The sequence below is a fragment of the Sipha flava genome, unplaced genomic scaffold (genome assembly GCF_003268045.1).
Source record: "Sipha flava isolate LNK unplaced genomic scaffold, YSA_version1 42_pilon_pilon, whole genome shotgun sequence".
In the NCBI taxonomy this organism is placed as follows: Eukaryota; Metazoa; Arthropoda; class Insecta; order Hemiptera; family Aphididae; genus Sipha; species Sipha flava.
Genome location: NW_020273159.1, coordinates 718,275 through 737,679, shown reverse-complemented (window position 1 = coordinate 737,679; position 19,405 = coordinate 718,275). Strand labels below are relative to the sequence as shown.

Here is a 19,405-nt window from a genome sequence, read left to right as displayed (position 1 = left end):
GTCGCGCCACTGATCGTGGTCCGAGCGCCCGATGCAGTGGGACCGCGTCCACGAAGCGTAACGCCGTAGCACTGTGGTCGCGTAACGTCCGTCCGGCTCGCGCGTAACGTGCCGTCGTAGTGACGCCGACGAGGTGGTGAGCGCCGTTCTTGGAGATCCTTTCACGGGACACCCTGCGCGCTTGGTGTACCACAATCCGCGTTTGATGCGATTTACCGCCTCGTACGTGAATTGCGCGCGCGAACCCGTCGTCCGAACAAACGCGGGTATACGAGCGCCCGACACGGATACGAGGCGGCAGCGGTTGATAATATTTTTCCCCGACGTCCAGCGCAAACCCCGAGTAGGACAAAACGATTCCGTACGACCGCGCGTTTCAAATCATTTGAGACGTAACGTTTTGACGATTTAATAAACAACAAACGTTTTGATTTAATTACAGCCCATCTCTGCCGAACGTTGTTTCAACACATTTCCCGTTAATCTTAATTACGTTAAACACCGCGGAACGGTACGCAACATGGGCGATTGGCATTTAACTAATGTGCGTACCCTGTATACCCCATATACGGTCAACGGCGTATTTGGGATAATAGTTCATGAAGATGGGAGGGGGCAAAATTTTGACATATCGACATCAAAACGATCACTATTCTGAAAACATGAAATATTTTAATCGATACGAAACTCGAACAGCAGAATCGACTATGAACAGTCATAATAACGGAATTGACTTATGATCACAGCTTCCGCAAGACAGTAAAAAAGAAGCCCCGGTGGCAAATTGCTTCCCTCAAATACGTTACTGTATACGGAGGTACGTACCTCATCCAATCCCATGCGCTCTTCTCACTCAAAAGATTTGTGAACTTGCTCGTATAATAATAATAATAATAATATAACTATTTGGTCTCTATAATAACAATAATTCAATCAAAAAAAAAAAAGTAAAAATAATAATAATAATAACAAATCCAAAAGTTTTAGTGTTCAAGTATTATAGTAGCCAAGTACAATTAATTAGTTGGGATATAAGAGCTATGTTTTGCTAAAATGCAATGTATTGTTTCCATCTGTAGTAATTGTTTTGCGTCCGATTTTTCTTACGATCGTCATTAAAATATATTTTCTATGTAACATATAAAAAAAAAAAATCCATTGTTAAATGAAAGACTAGAAAAATATTTATAATGAGCAATGATGTTCTTGTAAAAGTGAGATGATGGAATCCATTTTTAAATAAAGACACGTTTTTATTTAAGCTTACACACACACACACACTCACACAGATAGATCCATACACATTAAGTGATATTTTATTTATTTTTTTGATAAGAACTACAACAATGTTAGTTAAGATAATCAGTTAAAAGTTCCATTTCCAAATATCGTTTATAACGTGTATATGGATATTTATTTAAGATACGAATTCACGATAAATCTTTTTTCGTAAATCTGCGGGCCGCATTAATAATGGAGTCTTCGGCGATTAAGACGGCACTGCGGTTAATGGTAATTACGTTTTTCCTCTCTGAATTCGCTGTCAGATTAAAATACGGTATTACGAGAAATAATATCATAATAAAATCTCAGATCCTGGTCGGAAAACAAGAACAACAGCAATTGTTTTATGTTCACCCTCTTAAAGGAATTAGAACAAGACCAATTTACTTTTCTGGATAGAATTTCCCCGGGGCGTTTCGTACCCACGCTGCTGCCGACCCGCACGTCACTACATATAAACGACCTGCGATGGCTCCGGGGGCGGAGACGTCTACGCGCGATGCATTACGCGATACGTCATTAGGCACGACAAATAACGGTTGAGGTTCGTTGTGTTTTCCTTCGACAATCGCTCGTCGACACCGCCGTCACCGTCGTCGTTATGTCGGACGAACGTCGTCTCTTCGGTGTATTACTATTATTATTATACCATCGTACTCCCAGCGGTCGGCCCGGACTGACTGGGCTCCGCCGACCGACGAAATTCATTTCTTGACGACGAATGTGTTTTTTATTCCCTCTCACTGCCTCTTATTCTACCTCCGTACCTCTCTATCTTTATCTCTGCTCGTCTGTTTTTTTATTTCGGTCCATTTTTCATACGAGATGATGCGAAACATCTCTCCGGGGATGCCTTCACCCCGGCATCTTTGAGCACTCGACAATTTAACGGGTCACATGTACGTGTGCATGTACGACACCGAGTTCATTTCTACGAGAAGCGCAGGTTCAACGGATGGGGAAACGGAGAGTTAAGGTTCTAGGAGACAAAGGAAACAAATGAACAAACTTGACGAAAAAAATACGCACTCGTTTCCCGTAGATTTTCGGATACCTATATGTATGGTGAATATATTTGTTGTATATATATATTATAATAGCGCACAATCACTACGTCTTTTGCAATGTTATTATGTCGTTATGCAAGTTATCGCGTTATCAATCAAATGTATTAACAACACTCCAAACGTTCAAACTTCAGAAAAATATATTGGAATTACTCGAAAACTTGTAATCTATACACCATCCATACGCGACGTATTTAATCAAAAATCTTCTTGTATAGCAAATCATTTGGCTAACTGACTTTACACAAATATCCATTAATTGTTAATTTACGTCTTTCATCATCCATGGAGAAATGAAATATTTTAATTAAATCTTTCTCGTGTCCGCGTTGAAACAAAACCTTTACTAGCTCGATCCGAAATGTTAGTCTTGAAGAATTTTGTTGTACAATGTTACAAGCAGTTACAGTCAGTGATTCACTACGTGGGAGATATCGCTCCTCGGTGGGCGATGAAGAGATTCCGAGGGGCGGTGAACTTGTTTTGGAAGGGAATGGAGTGGTGAGCAAGTCTTGGGCGTAACTTGGTGTTGAGTCTAATACATATTATACTAAGACGAAAACATGAAACTCAAGTAAAATAGAAATTGAAATACACATATTATTCTGAGTTTCGTTCCATGACTTATCTGTAATTTTTCAAACAATATAGTTTTATTCATCTGTCTATAAAATAAATGTGAGATAAAATTATAAAAATATTATATAAGTAAATTCTTATAAGAATAACCTTGATCAGATTTTGAGTTTAATTAAAAACGTTAAATCGAAATCAAACATCATAATACACAATACGAGAAAATAATATGTGATTTTCCTCGTAATGTGCCAATGTTTATAGTTCAAATTTTGAAGTATGTACTGCTGCAATGCAGCAGCAACAACCTGTTAACAAAACGATGAGCAGTACATAACAATACACTGTGCTATACGTGTTCTAGTTTTGTTTCGATTTGTTGGTATCACATGACGTTTGACAAAGCTTATCTTATTTTACAATGTACACGTGTAAATGTTTCCGAACTCATCGGCCGTACGCGATCCTAGCTTAACATAACAATATTATATACAATACTATCATCGCCGCGTTCGAGTAACGCAAATTAAGAGGAGCCTGAAGGTCCGGGTGTCGTCCATTTTTGAACAGAATACCAAATACGTATAAACATTAGAATACTTGTTTTAGATACACTTCCTACGTAATCCGTGCACAGTAACCGATATTCAACGTGTAACGCCCTTCGATCTCGCTCTAGCCCGCGGCAGACCTATACGTACCAAGTGTACTTAATGCCGGATTTGGCGGTGGTGCAAGGGGTGAAATGAACCAGAGTCTTAACCATGAGATGTTTTTAGAAACCTCGGATCCAGGCTTTAGATTTTTTTAACGGTGTAAAATAATACATTATTGTTATATAAGTAAATTACAACGAAAAACGTTTTATCAAATATTGAATAATACAAAACGCTAAACAAAACCGTTAACATTTTTGCATTCGATATTTTCAACTCATACGTATATGATTAGAATTTAATTTAAACAAGTATCGAAAAAAAGGATAGTAATATTTATCGATTCAATACATTGTTTTTTCGAGGCTTCCGATTAATATTTTGTTTTATGGCCTTTGAAAACTCAACCCTGGCACTGATGTGAAACTATGAAAAATCATTATTATTCCGTGTTATCGTAACATATTATAAGCAAAACGCTATCGGATCTTGATGGTACGCTCATTGTACACAATGCATTGCGAGCACATATTATTTGTACAAATATGTATACGTGCATCGATAGAACTTGGCGTGAAACGATTGATAACATTTATTTGATATCCGCGACCACCCGGCTTAATCGACTACATTATAATATACATTGCTCGGGTATAGGTTATGGTCGCGGGGCAAAAGCGTATCGTTAAAATCGACCAATTAGTGGTTGGCCCCGACCGGCGGCGGCGGTTCGTATCAACTGCAACACATTCCGTCGGATTGACTGGAACACACAATTCTATCGAATCTTTGTTCTACAACGAACCGACAGCGAGTAAAATCGATTCGAGCAAGAAAAAAACATAAACGTACCTACAACAACATTAATCGTGTCCGGGAGTCATATATTATAGTTTTTGTTTTCGAAATAACATTCGTAGGCATATTTATAGTGTACCCATAAAGATAAATCAAACTGAAATACATTAATTGTTTAATGAGTGGATTAATTTTGAATTCAAAACGTGCGTAGTTTTATCCTGACTGTTCAGATTTTAAATCTCTACTCTCGCGAATGTTATGCTTCTCGCGATCCGCAACGCAAAGCTGTACGCGTTAAAATGCATTTCTAGGTATGATGTGCGCGCCAAGAATACACGCTTTATCGTTATAATTTCTCTTGCGTCCGAGGTTATATACTTACATATATCTAATGAAACACATTATTATTTATCTTTATTATAGTAATAACAATAGTATCTCTAAACATTATGGAAACTTATAAAACAATGAAACGCTTACATTTAAAAGATTGTTAAACGACTACAGCTATGCAAATTTCGAAAACGTTTGAGAGATATATTGAAAAGTTTTGTTTTAAAATGTAAATAGTTTTGAATACTTGAGATAAACATTTCCGTAGTATAGGAGGTTATTCGCTTTATGATTGCATTGTAAAAATACGAAGTATGCTAATGAGTTTTGTCGAAAGACACCTACTTAAGAATAGTTCTTATGCTATAGCTGGCAAAAGTATTCGCGAGGCATTGTTATAGTCTAAGCCAATGATCAAACGACTGAATTTACCGTCTTCGTCGAAATAATAAAAAAAAAAAAAAGCTCGATTTTACGAGTGTATATTGTCGTATTGTCGAATCAAAATAAAACTATTTATATTCAAATTAATACACTCTAGAGTCTAGACAGTTATTATTATGAATTTCAATGTTAAATGTACTTTTTAGTCGCTTAATTGTGCACACCATGACAAATTGATGTACAGTTGACAAAAGAGTATTCTCATTTAATTTTTACCAAATATATACGTTTAAAAATGTATATTTTAGTATTAAGTTTATTTTCTGTACAAATAAAACGGTAATGTTAATATTCATTAAAAACTACAAACAGAAAAAAATCATTATTATTTCCTTTCGAATACGTACTACCCTTTAAGCATATCTTTTATTTCGAGTTTTGTATTTATGACGGGAAACGTTCACGTTCAAAACCATGACGATGACATCCAGCAACAATCCCATAAAATTATTCTCTCTTTCCCTCGTTTTCCTTTTGTAAATGCTCACTGTCATATATGTAAATGTTTTTGTTTGTTCTTCATACGGTTTTTTCTTCGTATCTTTGTAACTTTGATAATAAATGGAAAGAAAAAAACATTATATTTTTTTCAGTATAGTGGTTTTTTTTTTTTTTTCGTCATTTGTGTGTGACTATAGCGAAAGCACCAAACCGTCTATTTGTTCATATGTATACATTATTACATCGCGACAGGAGTCTTGCGTTGGAGCCGGTTCTTGCATTCTGCGGTTTTCCTTAAGCCTTTGCCCTGCTGATAGTCTTCTTTTTACTGTGTCCGTAATGAAAAAATAAATAAATAAATAAATACGCTGCCTTCAGATCCCGAGAAATTTCCTTTACAATTCGCGGTTTCTTTTACTCGGGTATTTTTTCTTTATTTTTTTTCTCCCAGAAAATATAACATCCATGTCTCACGTGTGCCGCGTATAGTAGTACCTTTATGGAAATAGGGAGTAAGAGATGAAAAAAAAAAGAACTATCTCCGTTGGGCATTGCAATGACGACGACGACGTCGCACGCGGGTGATGAATGTAAATCAGAGCCGGATACCGCGGTGCGAGCAACGGTAGTCGCGCGCGTCCGTAATGAGATATAATGGTATTATATTGTGTTCTGGAAAGGACAAAAATAAAGAAAAAAAAAAGTAATAATAATAAAAGAATACCGCAGTTACATTGCGGCGCACGAAAGTCTTAATGAAGTTTACGCTCAACCTCGTCGTCGGGCCACCGTAACCGTACACGACAAGGTGTATTGTACAATGTTCGCAGGTAAATATACACGTATACGGTAACAGCGGGACAATGGCAACATGCGCATTATACGGTACTACTATCCGTTTTGTTCCAAACGGATTATTAATCGGTTAAGTCGTACACGCGTAAGTGTGTCTGCGTGTGGTGCGCGTGGTCGCATACCCAACCCGCGTGTGCCGTTAAGTTGGAAGTGCCGTCGTGACCGTTTTCCCGTAAATATTTTTAATTTTTCTACCCCACGTGTCCACCGCGGTACCGGAATGGCCTCGGCGATTAGTTGTACAGGTGATTATCATGCGTGTGTGCCACAACGGACGTATGCAATATTTAAAAAACGTAAATGTTTCTACGGGTCGTCGCGTGAACACAACGCGCTTACCGGACGTAACGAAGTAACGTTTTCGATTAAAAATATTTACAATAAAACGTTTTTGACGCGATGTATTTTTTTTTTTTTTTAATTAATTTTTCTACCGTCGCCGGAGTCTTCTAGATTTCCCGTCTCCTGCAAACCAAATCCTACACGCACTCGCAGAACGAATAAATGCCCACACGCCCATGCGTACGTGTATGACGACGAAGTAATCTAACAGACATAACAGTTTTAGCCTAGCGATATCGCAGTCGACGATAGTAAACTCTATCGGATCGGACCGACGAACGTGTACATAATATAATGCCAACGTATTGTACTCACGCACGCACAATAAACACGTTTATATCGGTCGGTATCGCGTGATTTGTCGTCTTCGTACATACATTATTGTGTACACCGACCGCTGTTGTCGACTCGTGTTCCGTCTGTGGCACGAGGATATTATTACGTCGACGGCGCTGACGACGGCGTGTCCACCGTACACGCCGACCCTGTATTCCTCTTTTCGGTACGTTTTATACGGGTTTTTTTTTTTTTTTTTTTTTTTTTTTTTTGTCTTTTTTTTTCTCCTCGGGAAAATTACCGAAGAACGACCTGTTGTCGTCATCTCCTCCGGTTCCCGCCGCGGCAGCAGCACGCAGGACCGCTGCACGCTACCCAGCGGGTGAACCCCCCCCCCCCCCCGACTGCTCTATTAACATTAATCATGCGCTGTAATTGCTCGGAAGGAATATAAACATATACACACACGTAAAAATCCATACGATACGTGTATCGTAAGGAAAACGCGCGTACGAGTCCTCCGTGCATGCGTGCGCGCGTGTGCATTTATAATATGTGTATTATATTTATGACCGTCCAAATGCGTGCGCTCATATCGTTTTTTCCTGGGGCACATTTGATAATTTCTCTCTCCCCCCTCCCCTCCCGTGCACCGGTTGATTCAATCCTACGACGGCCGCGAGTTTTAAAGTGTTCGTTACATTTATATATATATATTATGTACTACGATATTGTATATACTTGTACGACATTGCTGTCTGTACGATATTACCGCTTTATTATGTTCCGACGTATTTCGTTTTCTCGTTCGCTGCAATGTTATGTTTTACGAGCGGAACTACGCGGGGTGCGTCGGGTGTGCGTTGTCCGAGACACGCACTCTAACGCTCCAAAAACGAAAAGAAAACCTATTTGGAAACTAGTAATCGTTAATGTTTGATAAATAATAATATCGATGTACGGAATGTACGCGTTTTAGTTTTTATAACACAATCCACGAATACGTCGGAGTGTTTGGCAGTTTATCTATTGTACGTAGAATAAACGGACATTGTTTTTATATTTTATTTTTTCGCGCATAGTTTTCGACGAAAGTTCTAAGGTCCGTACGATTAAAATCTATAAAATTTGCAATACACGGAAAGAAGCGCTGCAAGTTCGTTATCCTTCTTGGCATTCGTCTTCTCGCATACTTCTATATTTGCACGCTGTACATATACCACATATAACACACACACACACACACACACACATATATATATATGTATATAATATATATATATAATATATATATATATATATATATATATTCTTCAACAGAGTCAATATAGAGTTAATAATAATGCATATAACGTTCAACACACAAACCGTTCTTATTCCTTGCTGCAGTCTTCTGCGCAATATGCCAAATGACACGTACAGCATATTATAATATAATACAATATTTGCCGAATAATACCACAATGGTGAATAATTAATTTCATAAATCAATGGTATTCCTGCTGGTCACAAAACTGTTGATTCAAGCTCACGTCGAATTATGGACACATTGCTCCTATAATAATATATGTGAAATCCTGATTTCGGTCGTTCAGATATACATTATTTACCCGCTATTTATAATATACTTATATCAGACGGACAGATTTATAATCATTTTCTTTATGCACAAGCAAATGTGGATATAAGCCCCCCCCCCCGTACATACACGCCTGCTATGGGGACTGAAGGTTCCTCTAGGTTTTAAGTACTTAAATATTTTAAAGATTGCCCTAATTTTAATTTATTAATCAAAGTAAAGAGGAGCGTTACTATATTTATTACATATATATTATATTATATTTTTTATTGACATTTAGAAGTGATTGATAATCGTGATTATTGATATAGTGCTAATCTAGACGGATAAAAACATACGAATAATCAAATTAATTAAACTGTGATCTTTTTTTCTACTACTATATACTATGCACTATCGCCTATGTTATTATTTTGATATTAAAGTTTTTATTATAATTTTAAAATATGCGCGTTAGGTTATTTTATTCGTTTTAAAGATTTAAAATTAATGCCCATGATCCTTAAAAAAAATAAAACAAAAATATTAATAAAATCAAATGTAAAAAAAAAAAATGCCGTCGCATCAAATTTTTAATTGGTAAAATTACGTTTTTTCGACGTTTGCCCGAATCACTAACGAGTGCTTCAACGCCACTGGTTGGGTGATCGTGGGGATTAACGTTGAAGCTTCACGGGAAAAAAACCGAGTCAGGCGCCACTGATCAGCGCATTGCCGACGTCTCTCTGCCGGAACGCTCTTGTTATAAACGTTTCCGAACGGTAGTGAACACCGTCAACGTCGATTTACCGTCGTTGAACGGGTACGCGCGTACGTCCGTACACTTTTCGACTCGGCCGGAATGAAAATTATCTGTAGTGCCTGCATTAGAAGATGGCCTATTCGGCGCGTGCACAGGACGGCAACAGTCATTGGTCGCACCGGCGGGACGGCGGCACCGACGTGTCAGAACACGCGACGACCGCCGACAACTGTCCGTAAATTACGTACCGGACAATTGCGACGTCCCATTGTTGTTAACAATCGTCCCGCGGCGGCCGGCTTCACGACGCGTTCAGTGGGCACAGACGCATTTTACCGTCGGCACGGATGTGTCGTTGAATCGCGACCAGTGCTTGTTCCGTGTGGGTGGCCAGGAAGGGGGTATAATTCTCCCTCGCCCTCCGGAATAAAATTTATTTACTTACCAATTAATTACTCCTGCGGTGCATCGCACACACCCCTGGAAGATTTACGATACCCGTCCACCGCCGGAATAGAATGTCTGAAATGAACACTGATCGCCCGACGGCGTCGGACACGTGCACCGAACAATCTCGAGTGATGCGACGGCGTGGCGACAACGACCTTGACGATGGTACCCGAGGGATCGCGGAAAAGTACCACGTCCCACGGATCCGCTAGGTTCGCGTCCGCCCCGTTGTCCTTTTGTCCCGGATCAATGACGTTTCCGCGCGGTCACATCTGGTGCCAACCGACCAATTGACGCACTTGGCACCGTTGAACTTTCCCTCTCCGGATATGTTTTGCATTAACTATTGTCTTAAGTCATTTTTGTGAATTTGTGATTGATACATTGTATGTATAACGTACAGGTATGACCGTTTTCAGTGGTTTTCAATGCCGTGTTCGGCATTCGATAATTTTATACATCAAAATTGTTTAAAAATTATAATATAACTATCGTTATAACCACGGGTCTCCCATCCCCTCGTACGAGGTTTCTCAGTGATGCCCGGTATTATTTATGAAATAAAATATAATAAAAAAACAAATGTTTCGTGTTTGGAAGAGACGCGACTGTTATTACGACTGGATATAATATAACGTGCGTCACGGTCCTCTAACGTCTACGAACCCTGTCACGATGAAATATAATATTTTGTCATCGGTTTATAATACGAACATCGCGAACAATGCGCCGCGATTGTGATATGTTGACAAATTTTAAATGTTATTCTTGTATATTTTTTTTTTCCTAATATTACAAACATCTACATGGACAAGAAAAGAAAGTATTGTCACGTGAAGATTAATGTTTCCCGTGCATAACTTATACTCACATTTCACGCTATGATCAACGTTAGAAAACAAATCACGCCCACCTGTTGATCGGATCGGAAACCGTATACGCGCGCTCGCGTATATACGCAAGAACTCTGGAGGCTAATGTAATGAAATATCGAGATACACTACAGTTAATCATACATTAACGTGCATTAATCGAGTTAAATGTGTATATTATTGTTGGCGAGAATTTTTATGGTTAATTGGACATCTCCAGAGGCTATTTTAGCTCTTTATTTATTTATTTATTTTTTTTTTTCGGACAATAATTTATGTGTAACTAAGCTGCCTTTACGCTCATTCCTTATCCACGGTCAACTCCTTCAAGATCAATAGTTCGATTTAATCATCCCACCGGTTCTGTATACTTAACCAATTAATGTTCAAACGGAATTTTTATTTTTTGTGAATCAGATTAACGCCGGGCAGTTCGTGACGCGAATAGGATGTTTACTTACAGTTATTCCGCATCGGTGAAACGTTTTCCTAGGTTCATCCGTCCTTTTTTCATCGGATACTCCAACGAATTTGTATAATTTTATCGAGTTATTATAATTTACTTAGCTGCGCTCGAACATATATTTTGTTTACAATTATTCGGGATATTTAATTAACGCGTGTTCTAATTAAGAATACCGAAAAGTGCCTGAAATGTAATTAAAAGTGTTAAAAGTGGAAAAACGACACTGTACCAAAACTATATTATAGCACATAAAAGTTCAAATCAAATTATATTTTTGCCAGCCCATTTTTGTCAGCTATGTTTAAATATTTGGAACTCAGAATTTTTTAAAAATTTAAAAATTAATTTGTTCACAACTAATTTTATTTGTGTTGTTGAACAAGTCCTCAAAATAATTAAACGCACCGTATATTGTGTACATTCCTATTAGTCACATACCATGAAAAATATGTAATGTTGTTTTATCAAAATAAATATGGTAAACAATGATTAACACTTTTTGCGAAGAACTAATTTAAAATCTACATTTTTTACCGAGTATTTACGTTGGTATTTGGTAAGTGGTTTTTATCAGAAGTATATTTATTGAGTCTTATATAGTCTTGACCACTTATAAATCATTTGTTATAACTAAAATAATTAGTTTCCATTCGTAATATAATTATATTCTCGGAGAAACTGAAAACGTTGAAAAAGGAATGAGTGTCTGACAACTTTGATGTATGGGTACTTATCTAACTATTATTTGTTCATATAATTATTCTTACTTACCTAGTTGTGATTATTTAACTACGAATAATTAATGAAGAGCATGATAATAATTTTCATGTTTTTCTTTCTTGACTATATATTGATATAGTTTTAATAATCTGTTCTAATTTATGGTATTTTATAATTGTACAGACTTAACGTATGGTCTATTGAATTTTTTTAATATTTAAACAATACAAATAATCATAACTCTAACTTTAAATCACGTGAATATTTTTTACCTTAAAATTACCAATTACAGAGTGAAAAATATAATAAAACGATACAGTTAGCCATTATTATAACTTTATTAGACAATAATGAGTGCAAAAGTGTCGTAGACCTTATGTTTTAATATAGAATTAAACAAAATTATTAAACTTATTACCATTAACGATGATTTTACACTATGTACAATGTTTTTCATCATTATATTTAAATTTTCTTGGTACTTTTATCAGTTTAATATTCTTAATTTTACTGAATTACAATGTTATCAATATAATTAATTGTTTATGACTTTTTCATGATGTATAAGAAATGTTCAATAATATTACACTGAAGATTATGTTTTCATTATTAATTTAGTAGATTATGTGTGTAACATCAATGCTTTTTATCACTCATTTTTGATGTATGCATGTAGCCCGATTCCTAATGTTCACGTACTTTGTTATGTATTTTAGATAGATTTTGAAATATATTTTTGTAATGCAAGTCAAACATGAACATGTCGAATTTTTCGATATTTTGCATCAAACTCCTATCTACCAGTAAGACTCCTCCGTTTTGTACTCAATAGAGTATTTAACCGATATTTTTTCTCCGCTTGTTCTCCTGGATATTTGACGAAACGAGAATCTATTTCGTATATATTTAAAAACTACAATAAAATTCACGACTAATATTGATCTTATTTGTACGACGTTGTATAGTACTCTGACAAAATTACAATGTATCCCGTGCGATGTATAGTCCAAAAGTATTTATTGTTGTTTCTGTTTGTTTTGCTTCCAGGTGCACTTATTCTTCTCGGGAGTGCCTGAAGACAAAGTGCCATATCTGAACTCGGCAGGCGAGCGATATCGGGTGAGGCAGCTTCTACAGCAACTGCCTCCACACGACAACGAGGTGCGGTACTGCCGCGGTCTATCGGACGAAGAGCGCAAGGAACTTAGGCTGTTCAGCGCTCAGAGAAAACGTGACGCCCTGGGACGCGGCGTGGCCAAGCAACTGATCGCGGCCATACCTTGTACAAACGTAAGTGTAATCGTTGAGCAGTAGGACTTTTTATGATTATGATTATTATTTGCCTACGTTCTTTCATAACCCATTTGTAAAACAATCATTATTCTTATACGCGAATGGATATCTATCGCGGCAGGTACGTACGGTACAAGGTAAACAGAAAATATGTAAAAAAAAACCACACAGACTCCGTACTTGTACATTGCACACGAAGATTTGCTCATTGCTACGCGCATTGAATAGACTATTGTTTTGAATACCGCCTTACTTAAAGCGAGCGCGTGATACCATATTAAATTCAAGAACGATGAACATCGCATTTTAATAGCAAGCGAAGACCTTTTTACATTTTTTCTTTCTATCTTGGGGACATAAAAAATATTTTGAAGATTCATCGCAATAGAATTACATTAACAGTAGATGATTTCGATTCAATTCCCATTCCGATGCATTTCTTATGCCACACGTCCAATATACCCTAAACAAAATGTTCATGTGAAACGTACCTACACTGAATACTCTACTTTGTAAATCAAATAGCTTTAACACTGTTTTCCGTTCAGAATTTAAAATATACGATAAATGGTGACGCGAAAGGTTTTGTAATCAGATCGATGTGGCATTAAGTTCTTATTCTTCAGAAAAAAAAAATAGTTGCCAAATAAAAAACAACATTGAAAATTCATCGATAAAAGCTAACCTGTGTGCATGTGTACGACAGTGGAAAAACAGATTACCTTTTCGTCATCGTCATTCTTTTGTGCTACGTCCTTTGGTGCATGAACTCTTTAGAGGTATACCTGTCAACTCGATTACGTTATCTCTGTTTCCAAGGTAATAAATCTTTCAGGGCGCTTGACAGACGATACGTTATCATATTATAAGTAATAAAAATATCAGTGTGATTATTCCATCGGAATTATTTCCATCCATTGGTTATCCTATGAATTAAAACGTAGTTTATCGGTGCCGCCACGGGAGAAGACATTTTACACAAATCATTTTGCCTTATTGTATGGATTCACGTTAAAATTAATTTATTACATTTATAATTGTATTTAGACCATATTTATAAATATATTTGACGTATAACATACATTATATATTATATTCTCGTAAAACAGTTTTTTCTTGGATACATTTATTTTAAAATTCAATTTTCACTATCGTGTACTCTTTTGTCTATTTTATAATATTATCTTGTATAGAATTCTTATCGACACCAAGGAAACTTCTGCGTAGTAAGACTTTTAAAATATCATATTCAATCATACGTATATAAATATATTTATGTATATATTTCGATTCACAGATTCACAACCCAACTCAATTGACACAATTTTGATTTTTCTATTCATGTCAATCGTTAAGTTGACAAGGGTTCTCGGGACAGAGAGAATTTCTATATATATATTAATATACTAATATACATATATATAATATACATCACTTCCATTCCCGATCATGAACTTTAGAACTTTACAATTCCTACATACTCTTTACGTACAATACAACGATAACAATTTTTACTTCCAATCTCTGAAAAAAAAAACAATAAAAATCACTAAATTATGTTTCACTTTTTATCTAAATCCTTATTCTGCATCGATGGTTTTGATTGAAGCGTATTCTTAATGAATATTGGATACATTTCCCATCATAAAGTATTGACAGCAGAGTCTTGTATACATTTATATAAGTGTATTCGATTCGATTTTAAAATGGAAAATATTGAGAACGTATAAGACGTTGGTATTGTTTGTCACAGTGGCTAATTGCATTTAGTTATAATTATTTTTCTTTAAGTTGGTATGTCATTATTTTTTTTTTTTCGTGTGATGTAAAATATTCTTGCTTTATAATAATTAAATTCTGTGCTAAAAAAAAAAAAAAAAACTGCGCGGTAAACGGCCATAGTGTAAATGACAAGAGATACAAATGTGCGTTTGGTTTTTTTTCTCCGACGCCTATAAGAAAAAACAAAAACAAAGTTCTCGTTAAAGTAATTTTTACGAAGTCGATGATTTATCGTAACGGGTAAAATAAATAAAAGCGATAACCACGCCTCGAAGTCGGTTCGGGACGGTAGAGTTGTGTATAATAATAATTACCTCACGAACTCGGTAATTTCAACAGTTCTCATCGTGAACGTTTCCGTGTGGCGACGAATGCGCGTCGGTGGAAGTGGTGGCGGCAGCGGCCCTGGTGTTGGTGGTGGTATCTGATAGATGGGTTGTTATCTTTCAACGGCACTTGGCGTCAATGGATTTATTACCGTAGGCGTTCTAAAGGGTTCGTCGTTTACCCTAAGTGAAGGGAATACTTCCGAGCGCACTCTTTCTCGCTGGTAAAACTGTAACCCGCCCGTTGTTTAACAACAACAAGTCACATGTGTGCTGTGCGCCGTCGCACCCCGCCGGCGGGGCAATTACCCCGGTCGGGTTTAAAGTGTTTTTAACGTGTGATTTATGGTGGTGTCGGCGGGGATGAAGGAGGTAAGCCAGCCAAAAATGGTAACCCCTCGAAATTGTTATTATTTGGCTGGCTAGAGAGCTGACGACAACGACGACGACGACCTGCTCCACCGCCACCGCCACCGCAAACCGAAGTATTTCGCGTCTTGAATTATCGCGATAAGAAATACAGCAACATCCGCAGCGGAATCTCGCTAGGTCTCCCTGGAAATCCCACTTAAGCCCGTCGACTTGCCGCGGTGGTGTTCAGCGTTCAATGGGCGGGTATAAATATAATAAATACGGTGGCTGTACGCGGCTTTTATCTCGGCGGAATTGCAATTATTAGAAAGCCGCAATTCGATCGCCAACGTTTCCTCGCATACACCCTCGAAACGTACCCCGTCTCGCGGGTCCTCCGGTGCTTCGGCGGATTGGGCGAACCATTTTTACTACTGGTGTGACGATTTCGATTTCACTGCGAAGTCGAGGATAACAGTACGTATTTCAGTCGACGCTTGTTTTACCACCGGTTCGATTTCGTTCCAACGCGCGTGTTTTTTATCGATAACGCTCTGCACCGACAATAATTATTTAATTGCCGTTCACGCGTGCACCCCGCGTACGCATCGTAATAACGTTTATTCGTTGTCGATCAATCGCGCGTTATGTACTTCGACGCGGACGACAGCGGCCACGAGTGGTGCGTGGGCCGCATTTCTTTGATTTTATCGCGGTTTCGCGCGACGGTCGCGAAATCGTATCCAACATTGTCACCAGTGTTTGCGCTTCGTAAACTTTCAGCACCTCGTTGTTCTCAAAACATTGACCCACGTCGTTTTGCGTTCGACTCCGGTGTCCCGTAACGCGGTCCGAACGAATGCGGTACCATTTCATCCCATCGGGGGAAAACAGTCGAACGTAATAATTTTTAACAAATCATCGCGTTGTGCGCAACCATCAGGCAGCATACGTGGGAATTTATTTGATCGCGGCTAGTAGTATCAGATGTTACGATAATCATAATCCTGGCGAAATCAAACGTTAAATTAATCTTATCCGCCATCGTTTGCCGTACCTACTATTTTATTGACACACATCAATGTTCACCACGTTGAAGTTATTGATTATGCCCACAGTTTTGCGCAGTAATTTAATTCCTGATTCAACATCGATGTTTTGTTAACGTTATCTTGTCATTTTCGCTTAAAATGATGTTCCATCATTCGAACGAACAACTTCTCCGTTACGCTTTGGGCCATTTAGAAAACCAAACACATACAATGTAATTTTGTTTCAAAACCTGTTTGTACAAAAAAAAAAAAAAAAAAATGTATTTTTCTAAGTGTGAACCATAATTAATTCCACCCCGTTACTGTTTCAACGTACGCGTTCTGCAATCAAGCCAACGCTGATAGTTATAAGGCATTTTAAGTTTATGCTATAAACTTATTTAATCCGTATATTAAATTTCTCGTTTCATCGTATTCCTCTAGTTATTCATAGCTGGAAAAATATGTTAAATCATTTACCTTTTATCTTACACCGCAGACATAATTAATTATATTACATTGTACTTATACCTAACGCATATATTTTAATTAATTCCAATCCCGGTAATTATATTATAACTATGTAGTTAATATTTATTATTTGTTTAGTTTAGTCTTCATTAAACACAATGATAGCTATAACAGTCTGACGTTAGCCGTTCAGAAAAAGACCATATATTAAAAGTAACATAATTTTGAATAATTACCAAAACACATTTTTTAGCCTCTACTTCACTATGCACATAATATAAAATGTAATAGTATTTCTAAACTTATATACATCTATACGTACCTATTATGTACATTGTATCATTTTAGTTAATTACTTACACTAATTCTCATGTCATAATTTTGTTATTGCTATAGTAGTTGGTTACTAAGTATTGCCTTATTACACGTGTTCATTACTTATAACATTAGTTTGTTTTAATATTCACCTAAATATATGTTTGAAAATATTTTACATTATGTGAGAGTACAAATTACTTATTCGATAATTAACTTTTATAAATGTCATTACAATCGTCAATAAAATATACATGGGCATAAATACATTATTTGATATAGGTGCGTGATCACTACAATAACTGTAAGAAAATAAATTACTATTATAAAATTATTTCTTTACCTGGTTTGAATATTCAAATTGTTATCTTAAAATGGTTAAAATACACCTTAGGAGTAACATCGATGTATTAAAGATAAAGTAATATACTAAATTCACATTGTACTATGCTGTTGTAGGGTGCCACCGGTTACTCAAAACAATTTACTTTAATAAATATTTTTAATTTTAGTTTTATTTTTTTTTTTTTTTTTATTTGCCTTAAATATTATAATTATTATTTTAAATGTATTAATAAATTATTTTTAAATCAATTATCATAACGTTTGTTTATTGAAAATGACATAAAGAGGGTATAAGTTAGGAAGCCGTAATTATAATTTAAAAATCAATTCCATTTTAGCATTTATCAATAGGTAACTAAATTGAAAAAATAAACCAAATACCTAAATCAATATTAAATGAAATCTATTATCTGTTCGGTTATATCTTCATTATGCCTGTTGTATTTGATTGTGTTTGATTTCATTGTAAAATTTCGTTAGAATTAAATTTTATAATTATTTATTATTATTTAATGGTGTTAATGGCATTTTCCCGTTAACTTTTATCAGTTTTGTTATCTGTGCGCTAGCTGATTTGTAGAAATTGATTTTTAACATAAAAAAAACCACTTTTATAGTAGCGTTGTACATTTTCATGTCTTATACGATTTATGTCAATTTAAAAATGAGTGCCTAGTCATTAAGGTAATAAAATTAAAAATTAAACACTTTTATGACTTAGATCATCATGATAAATTTATAATGAATATTATAAAATAACATATAATGACATCTTATCGCGAGATAGTATTTCATAAAACATTGAACATGGTATTTTTCTCATGATAAAATATACAGAATAAAAGTCAGCATATCAGAGCTCATCAAATTTAACGAATATACTTTATGTATGGTGCATTTTCCTAATTCAACCCGTTAATTTCATCACAAATATTTTGAAACTCGTTCCATATTCTCCCTAACATTTAGGGATTTTTTTAAATAATATTTAACTGCATGTATTGCAATTAAAGTGGTATATTTTTAATTTATAATATGTATGTATAATTAGTATATTAAATACATTTGAACATCAATAATCATACAAATATTTTAAACATTTCGTGTTAAATAAAGACAATTCATAAATGTTATACTACAAAGTTCAAACCAAAAGATAAAGTAAATATTTACGTTCAAGAATATTAAGCATAATTATTATAATTGATTTTTTATCAGCCAAAATCAAAAGAATACAATATTTTTTTTAATTTAAAGTTATAATATAACTATAATACATTATAATACTTATTTACGTGTTTTAAATGAAAACAATTATCAGGCAAATTATCGGTATCTATCGTAATTTTTCACGTTGATTTTTATTCTCTGATATTGTATACATAATTTACACGTCAATATAAAACGATGTACAATTATAAGAAAAATTAATTTATCTAAAACCGTTATAATTATGACTAATATGTGTTTTAATCACAACGATGCACATTATCTATATTATTTCATATATATAAATATAAATATGTGTATGTGTATGATCAAAGCTTTCAACTTTAATCCTAACCCACCCTTTTACTCTTTGTAACG

At 35.7% G+C, this 19,405-nt stretch overlaps 1 protein-coding gene across 3 annotated transcripts in view; it reads left to right on the top strand.

Moving 5' to 3' along the window:
• Positions 1-19,405, top strand: part of LOC112689092 (protein prickle-like) — a 152,129-nt gene that overhangs the window by 121,242 nt on the left and 11,482 nt on the right. For all 3 annotated transcript variants that reach the window (XM_025562608.1, XM_025562609.1, XM_025562607.1), the window contains one exon: positions 12,952-13,194. In XM_025562608.1, the coding sequence (XP_025418393.1) occupies positions 12,952-13,194 (243 nt within the window). The remainder of the gene's footprint in view (positions 1-12,951; positions 13,195-19,405) is intronic.